The following is a 14,967-nucleotide window of genomic DNA, read 5'->3' on the forward strand; positions in this document are numbered from 1 at the left end:
GGGTAAGAGTTGAATAACCCTGCTCTATTCCATCGAGCTATGGCAAATTCTTGCCTAGAAAGTATGTGGTACCTCGATATTAAAGCCATTCCAATCAAAGAGCTTAGTGTATGTTTTCATCTGACCTAGCCACTTCTGTCAGAGCGGTGAAGGGGAGTGCATGAGGGAAGATCGAGGGAAGGACTTACTCTCTGAAATGAGAAACTATCCCTGTTTGAATACTTTAAATGATTTCCTCATTAAAGTACCCACAGACCTGAGAGGGAGGGATTGGCTAGGCAGCTTTAGCTCACACATGCAGAGTGGAGGCTCGTGGGAGGAGCTATAGGTGGACGAGCTCATTGTAATGGCTGGAATGGAATGGATGGAACGGAGTGGTTGCCATGTTTGTTTAGTACTGTTCCATTAATTCCATTCCAGCCATTACAATGAGTCCATCCTCCTATAGGTCCTCCCACCAGCATCCACTTACACATAGCCTACATAATCACATACAGATCAGTGATTTGCTGAAGGTAAGTAGGAGAGAAGGGCCTCAGGCTCAGTCCTGCCTGTCTGTCTGTCCTCTTGAGGTCACGTCCTCAGATGAGGGTTGTGATGGAGGAAAACGCTGTATCACCTGGCCATTGGAGTCATTCAGCTTTACACCAGCAGATGGTGCTGTATATAACACATTTACATGTTGGTTATTTAGCAGTGGCTCCATTATGTGTAATGAATATCCCACCAGTTATGCAGCGTCTTCATAAGGATGGAGGAGCAGCGATATTCATGGGCCTGTGATAGTATGAAGGGTTAAGTGCTTTAGAATATAACAAGTCCACAATGCTCTGTAAACAAAAACGCCATTTTATTGTTATTGATAATAAGGTCAATGTTTGAAATGACATTCTGTCAGATGAACTCTGTGGTATTTTCTCCAAAGACAGGTTATAAGCAGCAATTTAAATTGTACAACAAAGGGCTGGATTCTCACCGCATCGCAGAAGTATCACGGGAGATCTGCGTTATAGCTCCATTTAAATTTAAAGGCAATGTTTCCACGTTCGTGGAGACTGCATTCACGATAAACACTGCCTATGTCGGCCTAATCGGAAGTTACCTTTACACTTTAATGCGATCTTCAGCGATACGGATTGAATCCAGCCCAAAGTTACATTTCATGCAAACTACATAAATAACCCTTCACTATATTGATGAATGCTATAATATTCCTAATCACCCATTGGCAATAGTGAGTGAAGCAAATACACAGGTCAACTATAAAACATTCAACTTAGTGTTCAAAGTCAAACTAGAAACTGCACCAAAGAGAACTGTACAAATGAACGGTTACAAATCTCAGATTCAATTCATTTTCCTGATTGACCAAAATAAAAAGAAGAACATTCCATCAGTCAGAAAAAGTATAGAGGTGAAGAAAAGAAAGTCATATACAATCATAGCAATATTTAACATAGGTCAGTTATGTTTAACACTTTGTAGCAAAATGAAGGCCTTTGACTATTAACTTTAACGCTTAGATAATAACTATCAATTATGAAATTGATTCAATACATTACTTAGGTCAATGTTACTGCATTATCATTGGTACAATATAACGATCTTGAAATGATCATATTCACTAAGGCAATAAAAACTACTTGGTTTGATACATAGAAGGGTCTCTAGCTGGTACTGGTACTGATATTAAAGTTACTGTACTGAAATCCTTACAGGACGTATTGCTTTTGGAGATTGAACTCACTTAGGCGTCAGTTTATTTACAACATGGCACTTTTACATTAAAGGCTTGATTCAATACGTAGAGCTGAAGAGAACATTAAAGGAAATGTCCCGCATTATAGCGGAGACTGCATTCACGGTAAAAACTGCATATATCGGCTCAATTGGAAATTACCTTTACAATCATGCTATAGTGCCGAACTTCAGCGACAGGGATTGAATCAAACCCTAAGGGCTGTGTATCGCGAAAGTATTGCAGAAGATCTGCATAAAAATGTAGAGGTAGGCCTCCCAAGTGGTGCAGCGGTATATGGCAGCGGTCTATGGCACTGCATCGCAGTGTTGCGGTGTCACTACAGCCTGGGGTTCGATCCCAGGCTGTGTCACAACCGGCTGTGACTGGGAGTCCCATAGGGCGGCGCACAATTGGCCCAGGGTTGTCCGGGTTAGTGGAAGGTTTGGCCCGAAGGGGGCTTTACTTGGCTCATCGCGCTCTAGCGACTCCTTGTGGCAGGCCAGGCACCTGCAAGCTGACAGTCTCAGTTGGCCGGTGTTTCCTCCGACACATTCCGGTTAAGCAAGCAGGTGTTAAGAAGCGCGGCTTGGGTCACGCTTTGGAGGACGCATGACTCGACCTTCGCCTGTCCGAGCCCATTGGGTAGTTGCAGCGATGAGACAAGATCGTAATTGGATATCACAAAAAAGGGGGTAAAATTGTAAAAAATGATATTGTCATGGTAATTTCAGATTGAGCCGACATGCAGCGTTTACTGTGAATGTAGTCTGCGAGAACATGGGAACATTTCCTTTACATTTAAATCGAGCTATAATGCGGATCTTCCGCAATACGAATTGAATCCAGCCCTAAGACTCTATGGTCTCCATCCATCCCTTCCACCCTCTCTGACTATTAAATCAGACTGTCACTGGTCTGCTGACCATCTGTCAATCATTCTCAATGGTACAGTAAACAACAACACCCTCATTCCTCTCAGAAACAAAGGCCAAAATCATCTTTATAACAAATCATTTCAGGGAAGCTTTTTCCCCCCAACACTAGTGCAAAGTTAGCTGAACTGAGCTACTTGGAAGAAGAAGGGAGATTGAGCTGAGATTTCCCCCCTCCTTCCTTCCTTGTCCTCTCTCACCAATCATGTCTGCCGCAGCTTCAGGAGTATGTTGTTCAGTCGCTCCTTCCGGACCTCCCTCCAGCCCTCCTCTTCCTCCTCCACCTGTTTTTTCTCCTCTTGTCTGTTCTGAGTGAGCTGTGGTGGGGGCAGATGCGGCATCAGGAGTTAGTTATAAGAATTAGTGACACAGACAAAGAACTCCATATGAATACTTCAAGACAGCCCTCATGGGAGACACTAATGAGTGAATATCTTTACAGTTACAGTACAGGGGAGAGCACTCAGAGTAGAGTACTCAGAGTAGAGCACTCAGGAGAGCACTCACATGGAGCGTGGTGCTGAGGGGGTTATGGGGGCACTGGGGATCACGAAGGGGCTCACTAGTCCACACAACCTTCTTCTTCACCGCCATTTGTCGACCTAGAGGGAGGGGAAAGAACCTTAGTGCCCATGGATGGAATTGTGTGTGTGTGTGTGTGTGTGTGTGTGTGTGTGTGTGTGTGTGTGTGTGTGTGTGTGTGTGTGTGTGTGTGTGTGTGTGTGTGTGTGTGTGTGTGTGTGTGTGTGTGTGTGTGTGTGTGTGTGTGTGTGTGTGTGTGTGTGTATATATATATATACAGTAGATGTCCTTAAAATTCCTTTATGAGTGTCTGTTCTTAGCTGGTGACTGTTTGATGGAAATACATTTTGGTTGATAGTTTATGGGGAAAGCTGAACCTAGCTGGATGTTCTTGGACGGCAGTGAAGAGATGACAGAAATGGGAAAGCACTTATTTCTGTGGTTGGAAAACTGCTGTGTGTGTAATGCTGAATATGATATGGCTCAATAAATACTGTAAAACAGAGAGCTAAACTGAGCACTGAGATGAACACACACATTTATGTCCATAGAAACATACACTCAGTACAATACTACTGAAAGACAATGAACACATTTAAAATAAAACACACTGACACACAGGCGCACACACACAGGCGTGCGAGCACACACACACCTACAAAAACTTAAACTAACACACACACTTGCTTCATGGACCTGACATGATGTGGCTGTTGTTGTCCCCAGTAGCTACATAGCTGGAAACTCCTCCTCCATCTTTCTCTCGTTCCCCCTCTCTCCCCCTCCTCAGGCGTATCTGTCTGTCTCTGACCCTCTCCCAGTTCCTCAAAAGGAACACGCGGTGCTTCAGGACAAACACCCTGACAATCAAACAAATACATAAATAAGATCATTATTTTGAGAAATGCACACAAACTACTAGTCTGCACCTCCATGTGTACTGACATGGCGGGTTGTCTTCTGTCTTTACCTGTCACTGGTGGTCATAGGCTCCATGTCCAGGTAGGGAAACAGCTTCTTACTGGGACTGGAACACTCCTCATGGGGAGAGGGAGGGAGGGACACCCCTGTCTGGTGACTGGACAGGCTCTTCTCTTTTGGTTGGTCTGGGAGGAAAACAAAGACAGAGAGATAATGAGGTATGGATCCCTCCACACAGACCGAACACTTTCAACGTGTCACTGCAACAGTGGGATGTCCCCCCCCCCCCCCCCAACCAAGTAGGGTGGTAAGTCATGTTGAAGTCAAGTATTGATGTACACACTACAGTATTAACGTTGTGTATGGTATGCACCGTATGCACATACAGAAGCCAGCTGTGACTTTAGGGTACTCACAGGATGAGATCTCTCTGGTCAGATGAACATCTGGCTCTTTGTGGAGCTGGAACACACAGAGACATGGTCATTCAAGTGAGTGAGTTTATTCTGTGTGTGTGTGTTTGTACATTGTGTATAGTGTATAGTGTGTGTGTTACACACCTGGTTGTGCCTGAAGAGCCACATGACGTCAAAAGGCAACTGAAAGTCAATACGTCTCATTCTTAGGTACTTCCCTGTGAGAGAAAGGGGGGTGTTAAAAACCTGACACACACAATCTCTCTCACACACACACACACACACACACACACACACACACACACACACACACACACACACACACACACACACACACACACACACACACACACACACACACACACACACTTCGTTCTGTTAGGTGACCTAAACTGGGATATGCTTAACACCCCGGCAGTCCTACAATCTAAGCTAGATGCCCTCAATCTCACACAAATCATCAAGGAACCCACCAGGTACAACCCTAAATCCGAAAACATGGGCACCCTCATAGATATTATCCTGACCAACTTGCCCTCCAAATACACCTCTGCTGTTTTCAATCAGGATCTCAGCGATCACTGCTTCATTGCCTGCATCCGTAATGGGTCCGCAGTCAAACGACCACCCCTCATCACTGTCAAACGCTCCCTAAAACACTTCTGCGAGCAGGCCTTTCTAATCGACCTGGCCCGGGTATCCTGGAAGGATATTGACCTCCTGCCGTCAGTAGAGGATGCCTGGTCATTCTTTAAAAGTAATTTCCTCACCATCTTAAATAAGCATGCCCCTTTCAAAAAATGTAGAACTAAGAACAGATATAGCCCTTGGTTCACTCCAGACCTGACTGCCCTTGACCAGCACAAAAACATCCTGTGGCGGACTGCACTAGCATCGAATAGTCCCCACAATATGCAACTTTTCAGGGAAGTCAGGAGCCAATACACGCAGTCAGTTAGGAAAGCAAAGGCTAGATTTTTCAAACAGAAATTTGCATCCTGTAGCTCTAACTCCAAAAAGTTTTGGGACACTGTAAAGTCCATGGAGAATAAGAGCACCTCCTCCCAGCTGCCCACTGCACTGAGGCTAGGAAACACTGTCACCACCGATAAATCCTCGATAATCGATAATTTCAATAAGCATATCTCTACAGCTGGCCATGCTTTCCTCCTGGCTACCCCAACTCCGGCCAACAGCTCGGCACCCCTTGCAGCTACTTGCCCTGCAGCTACTTGCCCAAGCCTCCCCAGCTTCTCCTTCACCCAAATCCAGATAGCAGGTGTTCTGAAAGAGCTGCAAAACCTGGACCCGTATAAATCAGCTGGATTAGACAAACTGGACCCTCTCTTTCTAAAATGATCTGCCGCCATTGTTGCAACCCCTATTACCAGTCTGTTCAACCGCTCTTTCGTATCGTCCGAGATTCCTAAAGATTGGAAAGATGCCGCGGTCACCCCCCTCTTCAAAGAGGGTGACAGTCTGGATCCAAACTGTTATAGACGTATAGATAGAGTTCAGTGTGTCAAATCGGAGGGCCTGTTGTCCAGACCTCTGACAGTCTCTATGGGGGTACCACAGGGTTCAATTCTCGGGCCGACTCTTTTCTCTGTATATATCAACGATGACGCTCTTGCTGCGGGTGATTCCTTGATCCACCTCTACGCAGACGACACCATTCTGTATACATCTGGCCCTTCTTTGAACACTGTGTTAACAAACCCCCAAACGAGACTCAATGCCATACAACACTCCTTCCGTGGCCTCCAACTGCTCTTAAACGCTAGTAAAACTAAATGCATGCTCTTCAACCGATCGCTGCCCGCACCCACCTGCCCGACCAGCATCACTAATCTGGATGGTTCTGACTTAGAATATGTGGACAACTACAAATACCTAGGTGTCTGGCTAGACTGTAAACTCTCCTTCCAGACTCATATTAAACATCTCCAATCCAAAATTAAATCCAGAATCGGCTTCCTATTTCGCAACAAGGCCTCCTTCACTCACGCTGCCAAACATACCCTTGTAAAACTGACTATCCTACCGATCCTCGACTTCGGCGATGTCATTTACAAAATAACCTCCAACACTCTACTCAGCAAACTGGATGCAGTCTATCACAGTGCCATCCGTTTTGTCACCAAAGCCCCATATACCACCCACCACTGCGACCTGTATGCTCTCGTCGGCTGGCCCTCGCTACATTTTCGTCGCCAGACCCACTGGCTCCAGGTCATCTATAAGTCTATGCTAGGTAAAGTCACCCTAACAACACCCACCCGTAGCACGCGCGCCAGCAGGTATATCTCACTGGTCATCCCCAAAGCCAACACTCCCTTTGGCCGCTTTTCCTTCCAGTTCTCTGCTGCCAATTACTGGAATGAATTGCAAAAATCGCTGAAGTTGGAGACTTATATCTCCCTCACTAACTTAAACATCAGCTATCTGAGCAGCTTACCGATCGCTGCAGCTGTACACAGCCCATCTGTAAATAGCCCATCCAACAACCTACCTCATCCCCATATTGTTATTATTTACTTTTTTTGCTCTTTTGCACACCAGTATTTCTACTTGCACATCTATCACTCCAGTGTTAATTTGCTAAATTGTAATTACTTCGCTACTATGGCCTATTTATTGCCTTCACTCCACACCATTTGCACACACTGTATATAGACTTTTTTTCCTATTGTGTTATTGACTGTACGTTTGTTTATTCCATGTGTAACTGTGTTGTTGTCTGTGTTGCACTGCTTTGCTTTGCTTTATCTTGGCCAGGTCACAGTTGTAAATGAGAACTTGTTCTCAACTGGCCTACCTGGTTAAATAAAGGTCAAATAAAAACTCACCAACATGTATGGGAGCAGGCAGGAGGCTGTAGTCTTGTTCTCCTGGTGTATATTCCAGTCTCTCTCTGTTCAGCTGGTTCTGAGAGGAGGGACTGGGGAAGAGACACATTTACACTAGGAAATAAATAGAATACACACCATTTGTGAAATCAATTCAGAGTATGTGAAGTTAGTTTGTATGAACGGGTGTATGAAAACTCACTCTGTAGTTTTGTAGTCATCTGAGTAGAGCCCCGCCCTCTGAAACCTCTTCCTCGGCAGCTGGTCAGCTCCCTTATCTGATTGGCTGGCCGGGGTTAGGGATGGAGTTTGGGTTAGCTCTGATTGGCCTGTGCATATGGAGGGGGTGTGGGTGACTGGCTCACCTTCACCAGAACTAAGAGGAAGGAATAAAGTGAGAGAGCGAGAGATAGGATAGAGAGAAAGAAAAAGAGAGAGAAAGGGCACTGGCTTAGCACACAGTGCTGTCAACCATGTGTTAATATACTTTGTCTGTGTGAGGTATTAAGCCTTCAGTGCACATCTAGCAGCTAGTTGCAGGGTATGTAAAACAGCATGCATTTTCTAGACTTTCTCAGTAACGCTTTGATCGCTGTGGGAGTGAAATGTTGTTGCGTTAAACTTTACGACCATCTGCGAGGGCACTCGCTGGGTCAATTGGGATAAGGGTGAGTTCTGACGGTTTACCTTTGGAGACAGGATGGACGCTCAACCTCCTCTTTCTCAATGCGCCTCCTCTTCCGTCTTCTCCTCCTCTGGCTCTGAATCACAGCTTCAATCACCTCTTGTACTGAATCTCCTCCTCCTCTGTTTCTGTCTCTGTTCTGGACGTCTGTCTCAGTTGGAGGGTTTGGTTGGCTTGTAGGAGAGAGGAAGGGGGAGACCAAAGGGGAGGCTAGAGGGTTCTTCCTGGGTCGTCCAGGCCCTCTCTTAGCCCCAAAACTTTGACCGGTTCTCAGCCACTTCAGTTGCCTCCTGCTCAGGTCATAGTGTGGGTCTTGAGTCCAGAGAGAAGTCATTGGAGCGAGGACAGGGAGTGAGAGAGAGAGAGAGGACAGAGAGAGGTGGGAGACAGAGAAAGGAGAAAGGGAATGATTGGGAAATAAAGAGAGGGGAAGAGAGAGAAAGGAGAAAGGGAATGATTGGGAAATAAAGAGAGGGGAAGAGAGAGAGAGGAGAAAGGGAATGATTGGGAAATAAAGAGAGGGGAAGAGAGAGAGAGGAGAAAGGGAATGATTGGGAAATAAAGAGGGGAAGAGAGAGAGAGAGGAGAAAGGGAATGATTGGGAAATAAAGAGAGGGGAAGAGAGAGAGAGGAAAGGGAATGATTGGGAAATAAAGAGAGGGGAAGAGAGAGAGGAGAGAAAGGGAATGATTGGGAAATAAAGAGAGGGGAAGAGAGAGAGAGAGAGAGAGAGAGGTGTATATGTATCAGTAACTGAAACAGCAGCAGTCTGTCTCAGTGTGTGCCTGGGATGGGGTGACTCTACACTTCCTTTGCACTGCTGCCTGGTATTCCCCTCAAATCATATACTCCCCTTCTGGGAATCACAACAAGCAGTCAAGCACACACACATACGCGCACGGTATGCACCAGAGAAGGCTGGTGGAATGAGCTTTAGGAGGACGGGCTCATTGTAGCGGCTGGAATAGAATCATTGGAACAGAGTCAATCTTTCCATGTATTTGATGTGTTTGGTACAATTCTACTAATTCCATTCCAGGCATTACAAAGAGCCCGTCCACCTATATCTCCTCCCACAAGCCCCCTCTGGTATACACGCACGCGCGCAAACACCCACACACACAAATTATACATTAGAATGTGTGTGTGTGGGCTGTGTGTGTGTGTGCTCAGTCACATATGTGTCTGGTTAGATGATGTGCGACTGCCAAACAAATCCATCCTCCCTCCTCCCCTCTCAAAAACAACTCTTTACCTCCCTCCCTCTGCCCTCCCTCTCTATCCTCCCTCACTATCAGTCCCCCGCCATCCCTCTATCCATCACTTCTCCTCAAGTATCTCTTTTCTTCCCATCTTTCCAAAATTCCCCAACATTAACCCTGACTGAGCAGCCTTTCCTTCTAGTGTTTTTCCAGCCAGCGTACTGGACAGTATGTTGGCCAGCCTGTCAGCCAGGCAGTGTACAGTATAGTATGTTGGCCAGCCAGCCAGCCAGCCAGGTAGGCAGTGTACTGTATTGTTGGCCAGACAGCTAGGCAGTGTACTGTACAGTATGTTGAACAGCCAGCCAGCCAGACAGTGTATACTACAGTATGTTGGCCAGCCACTCAGCAAAGCAGTGTACAGTACAGTATGTTTGCCAGCCAGCCAGCCAGGCAGGCAGGCAGTGTACAGTATTATATGTTGGCCAGCCAGCCAGGCAGTGTATAGTAAAGTATGTTGGCCAGCCGCTCAGCCAGCCAGCCAGGCAGTGTACAGTACAGTATGTTGGCCAGCCAGCCAGCCAGGCAGTGTACAGTACAGTATGTTGGCCAGCCACTCAGCCAGCCAGGCAGTGTACAGTATTATATGTTGGCCAGCCAGCCAGCCAGGCAGTGTACAGTACAGTATGTTGGCCAGCCAGCCATCCAGGCAGTGTACATTACAGTGTGTTAGCCAGCCAGCCAGCCAGGCAGTGTACAGTATTATATGTTGGCCAGCCAGCCAGCCAGGCAGTGTACAGTACAGTATGTTGGCCAGCCAGCCAGCCAGGCAGTGTACAGTATGTTGGCCAGCCAGTCAGTGTACAATACAGTATGTTGGCCAGCCAGCCAGGCAGTGTACAGTATGTTGGCCAGCCAGTCAGTGTACAATACAGTATGTTGGCCAGCCAGCCAGGCAGTGTACAGTACAGTATGTTGGCCAGCCAGGCAGTGTACAATACAGTATGTTGGCCAGCCAGCCAGGCAGTGTACAGTACAGTATGTTGGCCAGCCAGGCAGTGTACAGTACGGTATGTTGGCCAGCCAGCCAGCCAGACAGGCAGTGTACAGTACAGTATGTTGGCCAGACAGCCAGCCAGACAGGCAGTGTACAGTACAGTATGTTGGCCAGCCAGCCAGCCAGCCAGGCAGTGGCCAGCCAGCCAGTGTACTGTACAGTATGTTGGCCAGCCAGCCAGCCAGTGTACAGTACAGTATGTTGGCCAGCCAGCCAGCCAGTGTACAGTATGTTGGCCAGCCAGCCAGCCAGTGTACAGTACAGTATGTTGGCCAGCCAGCCAGCCAGTGTACAGTACAGTATGTTGGCCAGCCAGCCAGCCAGCCAGCCAGCCAGGCAGTGTACAGTACAGTATGTTGGCCAGCCAGCCAGCCAGCCAGCCAGGCAGTGTACAGTACAGTATGTTGGCCAGCCAGCCAGGCAGTGTACAGTACAGTATGTTGGCCAGCCAGCCAGGCAGTGTACAGTACAGTATGTTGGCCAGCCAGCCACGCAGTGTACAGCAAGTCAAATTAAATGAAGCTTTAATTACACAGCACATTTCAGACATGGAATGCAACACAATGTGCTTCACATAAAAAATAAAACATATGAAAATAGAATATTTACTACACCACAAACATAAGAGGATAAAAAACTAAAGAATAACAATAAAACCTGAATGACTAAAAAGCACCCTAAGGAAAAGGTATGTTTTAAGATCTATTTGAAATATGTCCACAGTTTCGGCCCCCCTCAGGTTCTCTGGCAGGCTCTTCCAGAGGCAGGGGGCATAATAACTAAAGGCTGCCTCTCCATGTCTCTTGGTCCTAGGCTTTGGGGTAGTTAAAAGGCCAGTACCAGAGGACCTGAGGGACCTACTGGGTACATAACTTAATTGACATGCATTGGGGTGCACAATCGTGGATTGTTTTAAAAACCAATAGAATAATCTTTAAATGAATTCTAAAACTCACAGGCAGCCAGTGCAGAGACCTTAAAACCTGTGTAATGTGTTCTCTCCATCTGGTCTTGGTCAGTACCCGCGCTGCAACATTCTGTATGTTTTGCAGTTGACCAATGGCTTTCTTGGGTAGACCAGACAGGAAGGCATTACAGTAGTCAAGCCTGTTTGTAATAAAAGCATGGATGAGTCTCTCTGTACCAGCCTAAGAGAGAAGCGGCCGCACCTTGGCAATGTTCCTCAGGTGGCAAAAAGCTATTTTGGTCACATTCCTAATGTGTGATTCAAAATGGAGTTCAGAATCTAAAATAACACCTAGCTTTATAGTATTACACTTACCGTATGTTGGCCAGCCAGACAGACAGTGTACCGTACAGTGTACCGTACAGTATGTTGCCCAGCCAGGCAGCCAGTGTACAGTATGTTGGCCAGCCAGCCAGCCAGTGTACAGTATGTTGGCCAGCCAGCCAGCCAGCCAGGCAGCCAGTGTACAGTATGTTGGCCAGCCAGCCAGCCAGTGTACAGTATGTTGGCCAGCCAGCCAGCCAGCCAGGCAGCCAGTGTACAGTATGTTGGCCAGCCAGCCAGCCAGTGTACAGTATGTTGCCCAGCCAGCCAGCCAGTGTACAGTATGTTGCCCAGCCAGGCAGCCAGTGTACAGTATGTTGGCCAGCCAGGCAGACAGTGTACAGTATGTTGGCCAGCCAGCCAGCCAGACAGTGTACAGTATGTTGGCCAGCCAGCCAGCCAGTGTACAGTATGTTGGCCAGCCAGGCAGCCAGTGTACAGTATGTTGCCCAGCCAGGCAGACAGTGTACAGTATGTTGGCCAGCCAGGCAGACAGTGTACAGTATGTTGGCCAGCCAGCCATCCAGTGTACAGTATGTTGCCCAGCCAGGCAGACAGTGTACAGTATGTTGGCCAGCCAGGCAGACAGTGTACAGTATGTTGGCCAGCCAGCCAGCCAGTGTACAGTATGTTGGCCAGCCAGGCAGCCAGTGTACAGTATGTTGGCCAGCCAGGCAGGCAGACAGTGTACAGTATGTTGGCCAGCCAGGCAGACAGTGTACAGTATGTTGGCCAGCCAGCCAGCCAGTGTACAGTATGTTGGCCAGCCAGCCATCCAGTGTACAGTATGTTGCCCAGTCAGGCAGACAGTGTACAGTATGTTGGCCAGCCAGGCAGACAGTGTACAGTATGTTGGCCAGCCAGCCAGCCAGTGTACAGTATGTTGGCCAGCCAGGCAGCCAGTGTACAGTATGTTGGCCAGCCAGGCAGACAGTGTACAGTATGTTGGCCAGCCAGGCAGACAGTGAAAAGTATGTTGGCCAGCCAGCCAGCCAGTGTACAGTATGTTGCCCAGCCAGGCAGACAGTGTACAGTATGTTGCCCAGCCAGCCAGCCAGTGTACAGTATGTTGGCCAGCCAGGCAGCCAGTGTACAGTATGTTGGCCAGCCAGGCAGCCAGTGTACAGTATGTTGGCCAGCCAGCCAGCCAGTGTACAGTATGTTGCCCAGCCAGGCAGACAGTGTACAGTATGTTGCCCAGCCAGCCAGCCAGTGTACAGTATGTTGGCCAGCCAGGCAGCCAGTGTACAGTATGTTGGCCAGCCAGGCAGCCAGTGTACAGTATGTTGCCCAGCCAGGCAGACAGTGTACAGTATGTTGGCCAGCCAGGCAGACAGTGTACAGTATGTTGGCCAGCCAGCCAGCCAGTGTACAGTATGTTGCCCAGCCAGGCAGACAGTGTACAGTATGTTGGCCAGCCAGGCAGACAGTGTACAGTATGTTGGCCAGCCAGGCAGACAGTGTACAGTATGTTGGCCAGCCAGGCAGACAGTGTACAGTATGTTGCCCAGCCAGGCAGCCAGTGTACAGTATGTTGGCCAGCCAGCCAGCCAGTGTACAGTATGTTGCCCAGCCAGGCAGACAGTGTACAGTATGTTGCCCAGCCAGCCAGCCAGTGTACAGTATGTTGGCCAGCCAGGCAGCCAGTGTACAGTATGTTGGCCAGCCAGGCAGCCAGTGTACAGTATGTTGCCCAGCCAGGCAGACAGTGTACAGTATGTTGGCCAGCCAGGCAGACAGTGTACAGTATGTTGGCCAGCCAGCCAGCCAGTGTACAGTATGTTGCCCAGCCAGGGCAGACAGTGTACAGTATGTTGGCCAGCCAGGCAGACAGTGTACAGTATGTTGGCCAGCCAGGCAGACAGTGTACAGCATGTTGCCCAGCCAGGCAGACAGTGTACAGTATGTTGCCCAGCCAGCCAGGCAGACAGTGTACAGTATGTTGGCCAGCCAGCCAGGCAGACAGTGTACAGTATGTTGGCCAGCCAGGCAGACAGTGTACAGTATGTTGGCCGGCCAGCCAGCCAGTGTACAGTATGTTGCCCAGCCAGGCAGACAGTGTACAGTATGTTGCCCAGCCAGGCAGACAGTGTACAGTATGTTGGCCAGCCAGGCAGCCAGTGTACAGTATGTTGCCCAGCCAGGCAGACAGTGTACAGTATGTTGGCCAGCCAGGCAGCCAGTGTACAGTATGTTGGCCAGCCAGGCAGACAGTGTACAGTATGTTGCCCAGCCAGGCAGCCAGTGTACAGTATGTTGCCCAGCCAGCCAGGCAGACAGTGTACAGTATGTTGCCCAGCCAGGCAGCCAGTGTACAGTATGTTGCCCAGCCAGCCAGGCAGACAGTGTACAGTATGTTGGCCAGCCAGCCAGCCAGTGTACAGTATGTTGGCCAGCCAGGCAGCCAGTGCACAGTATGTTGGCCAGCCAGCCAGCCAGTGTACAGTATGTTGGCCAGCCAGCCAGCCAGTGTACAGTATGTTGGCCAGCCAGCCAGCCAGTGTACAGTATGTTGGCCAGCCAGGCAGCCAGTGTACAGTATGTTGGCCAGCCAGGCAGACAGTGTACAGTATGTTGGCCAGCCAGCCAGCCAGTGTACAGTATGTTGCCCAGCCAGGCAGACAGTGTACAGTACAGTATGTTGGCCAGCCATGCAGACAGTGTACAGTATGTTGGCCAGCCAGCCAGGCAGACAGTGTACAGTATGTTGGCCAGCCAGCCAGGCAGCCAGTGTACAGTATGTTGGCCAGCCAGGCAGACAGTGTACAGTATGTTGGCCAGCCAGCCAGCCAGCCAGTGTACAGTATGTTGGCCAGCCAGGCAGACAGTGTACAGTATGTTGGCCAGCCAGCCAGGCAGACAGTGTACAGTATGTTGGCCAGCCAGGCAGCCAGTGTACAGTATGTTGGCCAGCCAGCCAGTGTACAGTATTTTGGCCAGCCAGGCAGACAGTGTACAGTATGTTGGCCAGCCAGCCAGCCAGCCAGTGTACAGTATGTTGCCCAGCCAGGCAGACAGTGTACAGTATGTTGCCCAGCCAGCCAGCCAGTGTACAGTATGTTGGCCAGCCAGGCAGCCAGTGTACAGTATGTTGGCCAGCCAGGCAGCCAGTGTACAGTATGTTGCCCAGCCAGGCAGACAGTGTACAGTATGTTGGCCAGCCAGGCAGACAGTGTACAGTATGTTGGCCAGCCAGCCAGCCAGTGTACAGTATGTTGCCCAGCCAGGGCAGACAGTGTACAGTATGTTGGCCAGCCAGGCAGACAGTGTACAGTATGTTGGCCAGCCAGGCAGACAGTGTACAGCATGTTGCCCAGCCAGGCAGACAGTGTACAGTATGTTGCCCAGCCA

At 48.8% G+C, this 14,967-nt stretch overlaps 1 protein-coding gene across 1 annotated transcript in view; it reads right to left on the reverse strand.

Annotated features, from left to right (window-relative positions):
- Nucleotides 1-828: 828 nt before the first annotated feature.
- The window catches only part of LOC106590786 (histone-lysine N-methyltransferase ASH1L-like), a 28,481-nt gene continuing 14,342 nt past the window's right edge, over nucleotides 829-14,967 (reverse strand). Inside the window, 9 exon segments of the mRNA XM_045699017.1 lie at nucleotides 829-2,990; nucleotides 3,181-3,275; nucleotides 3,892-4,055; nucleotides 4,166-4,301; nucleotides 4,533-4,578; nucleotides 4,677-4,750; nucleotides 7,382-7,473; nucleotides 7,584-7,757; nucleotides 8,069-8,378. Of these exon segments, the coding sequence (XP_045554973.1) occupies nucleotides 2,877-2,990; nucleotides 3,181-3,275; nucleotides 3,892-4,055; nucleotides 4,166-4,301; nucleotides 4,533-4,578; nucleotides 4,677-4,750; nucleotides 7,382-7,473; nucleotides 7,584-7,757; nucleotides 8,069-8,378 (1,205 nt within the window). The 3' untranslated portion in view covers nucleotides 829-2,876.

The sequence above is a fragment of the Salmo salar genome, chromosome ssa02, assembly GCF_905237065.1.
Source record: "Salmo salar chromosome ssa02, Ssal_v3.1, whole genome shotgun sequence".
Lineage (NCBI taxonomy): Eukaryota > Metazoa > Chordata > Actinopteri > Salmoniformes > Salmonidae > Salmo > Salmo salar.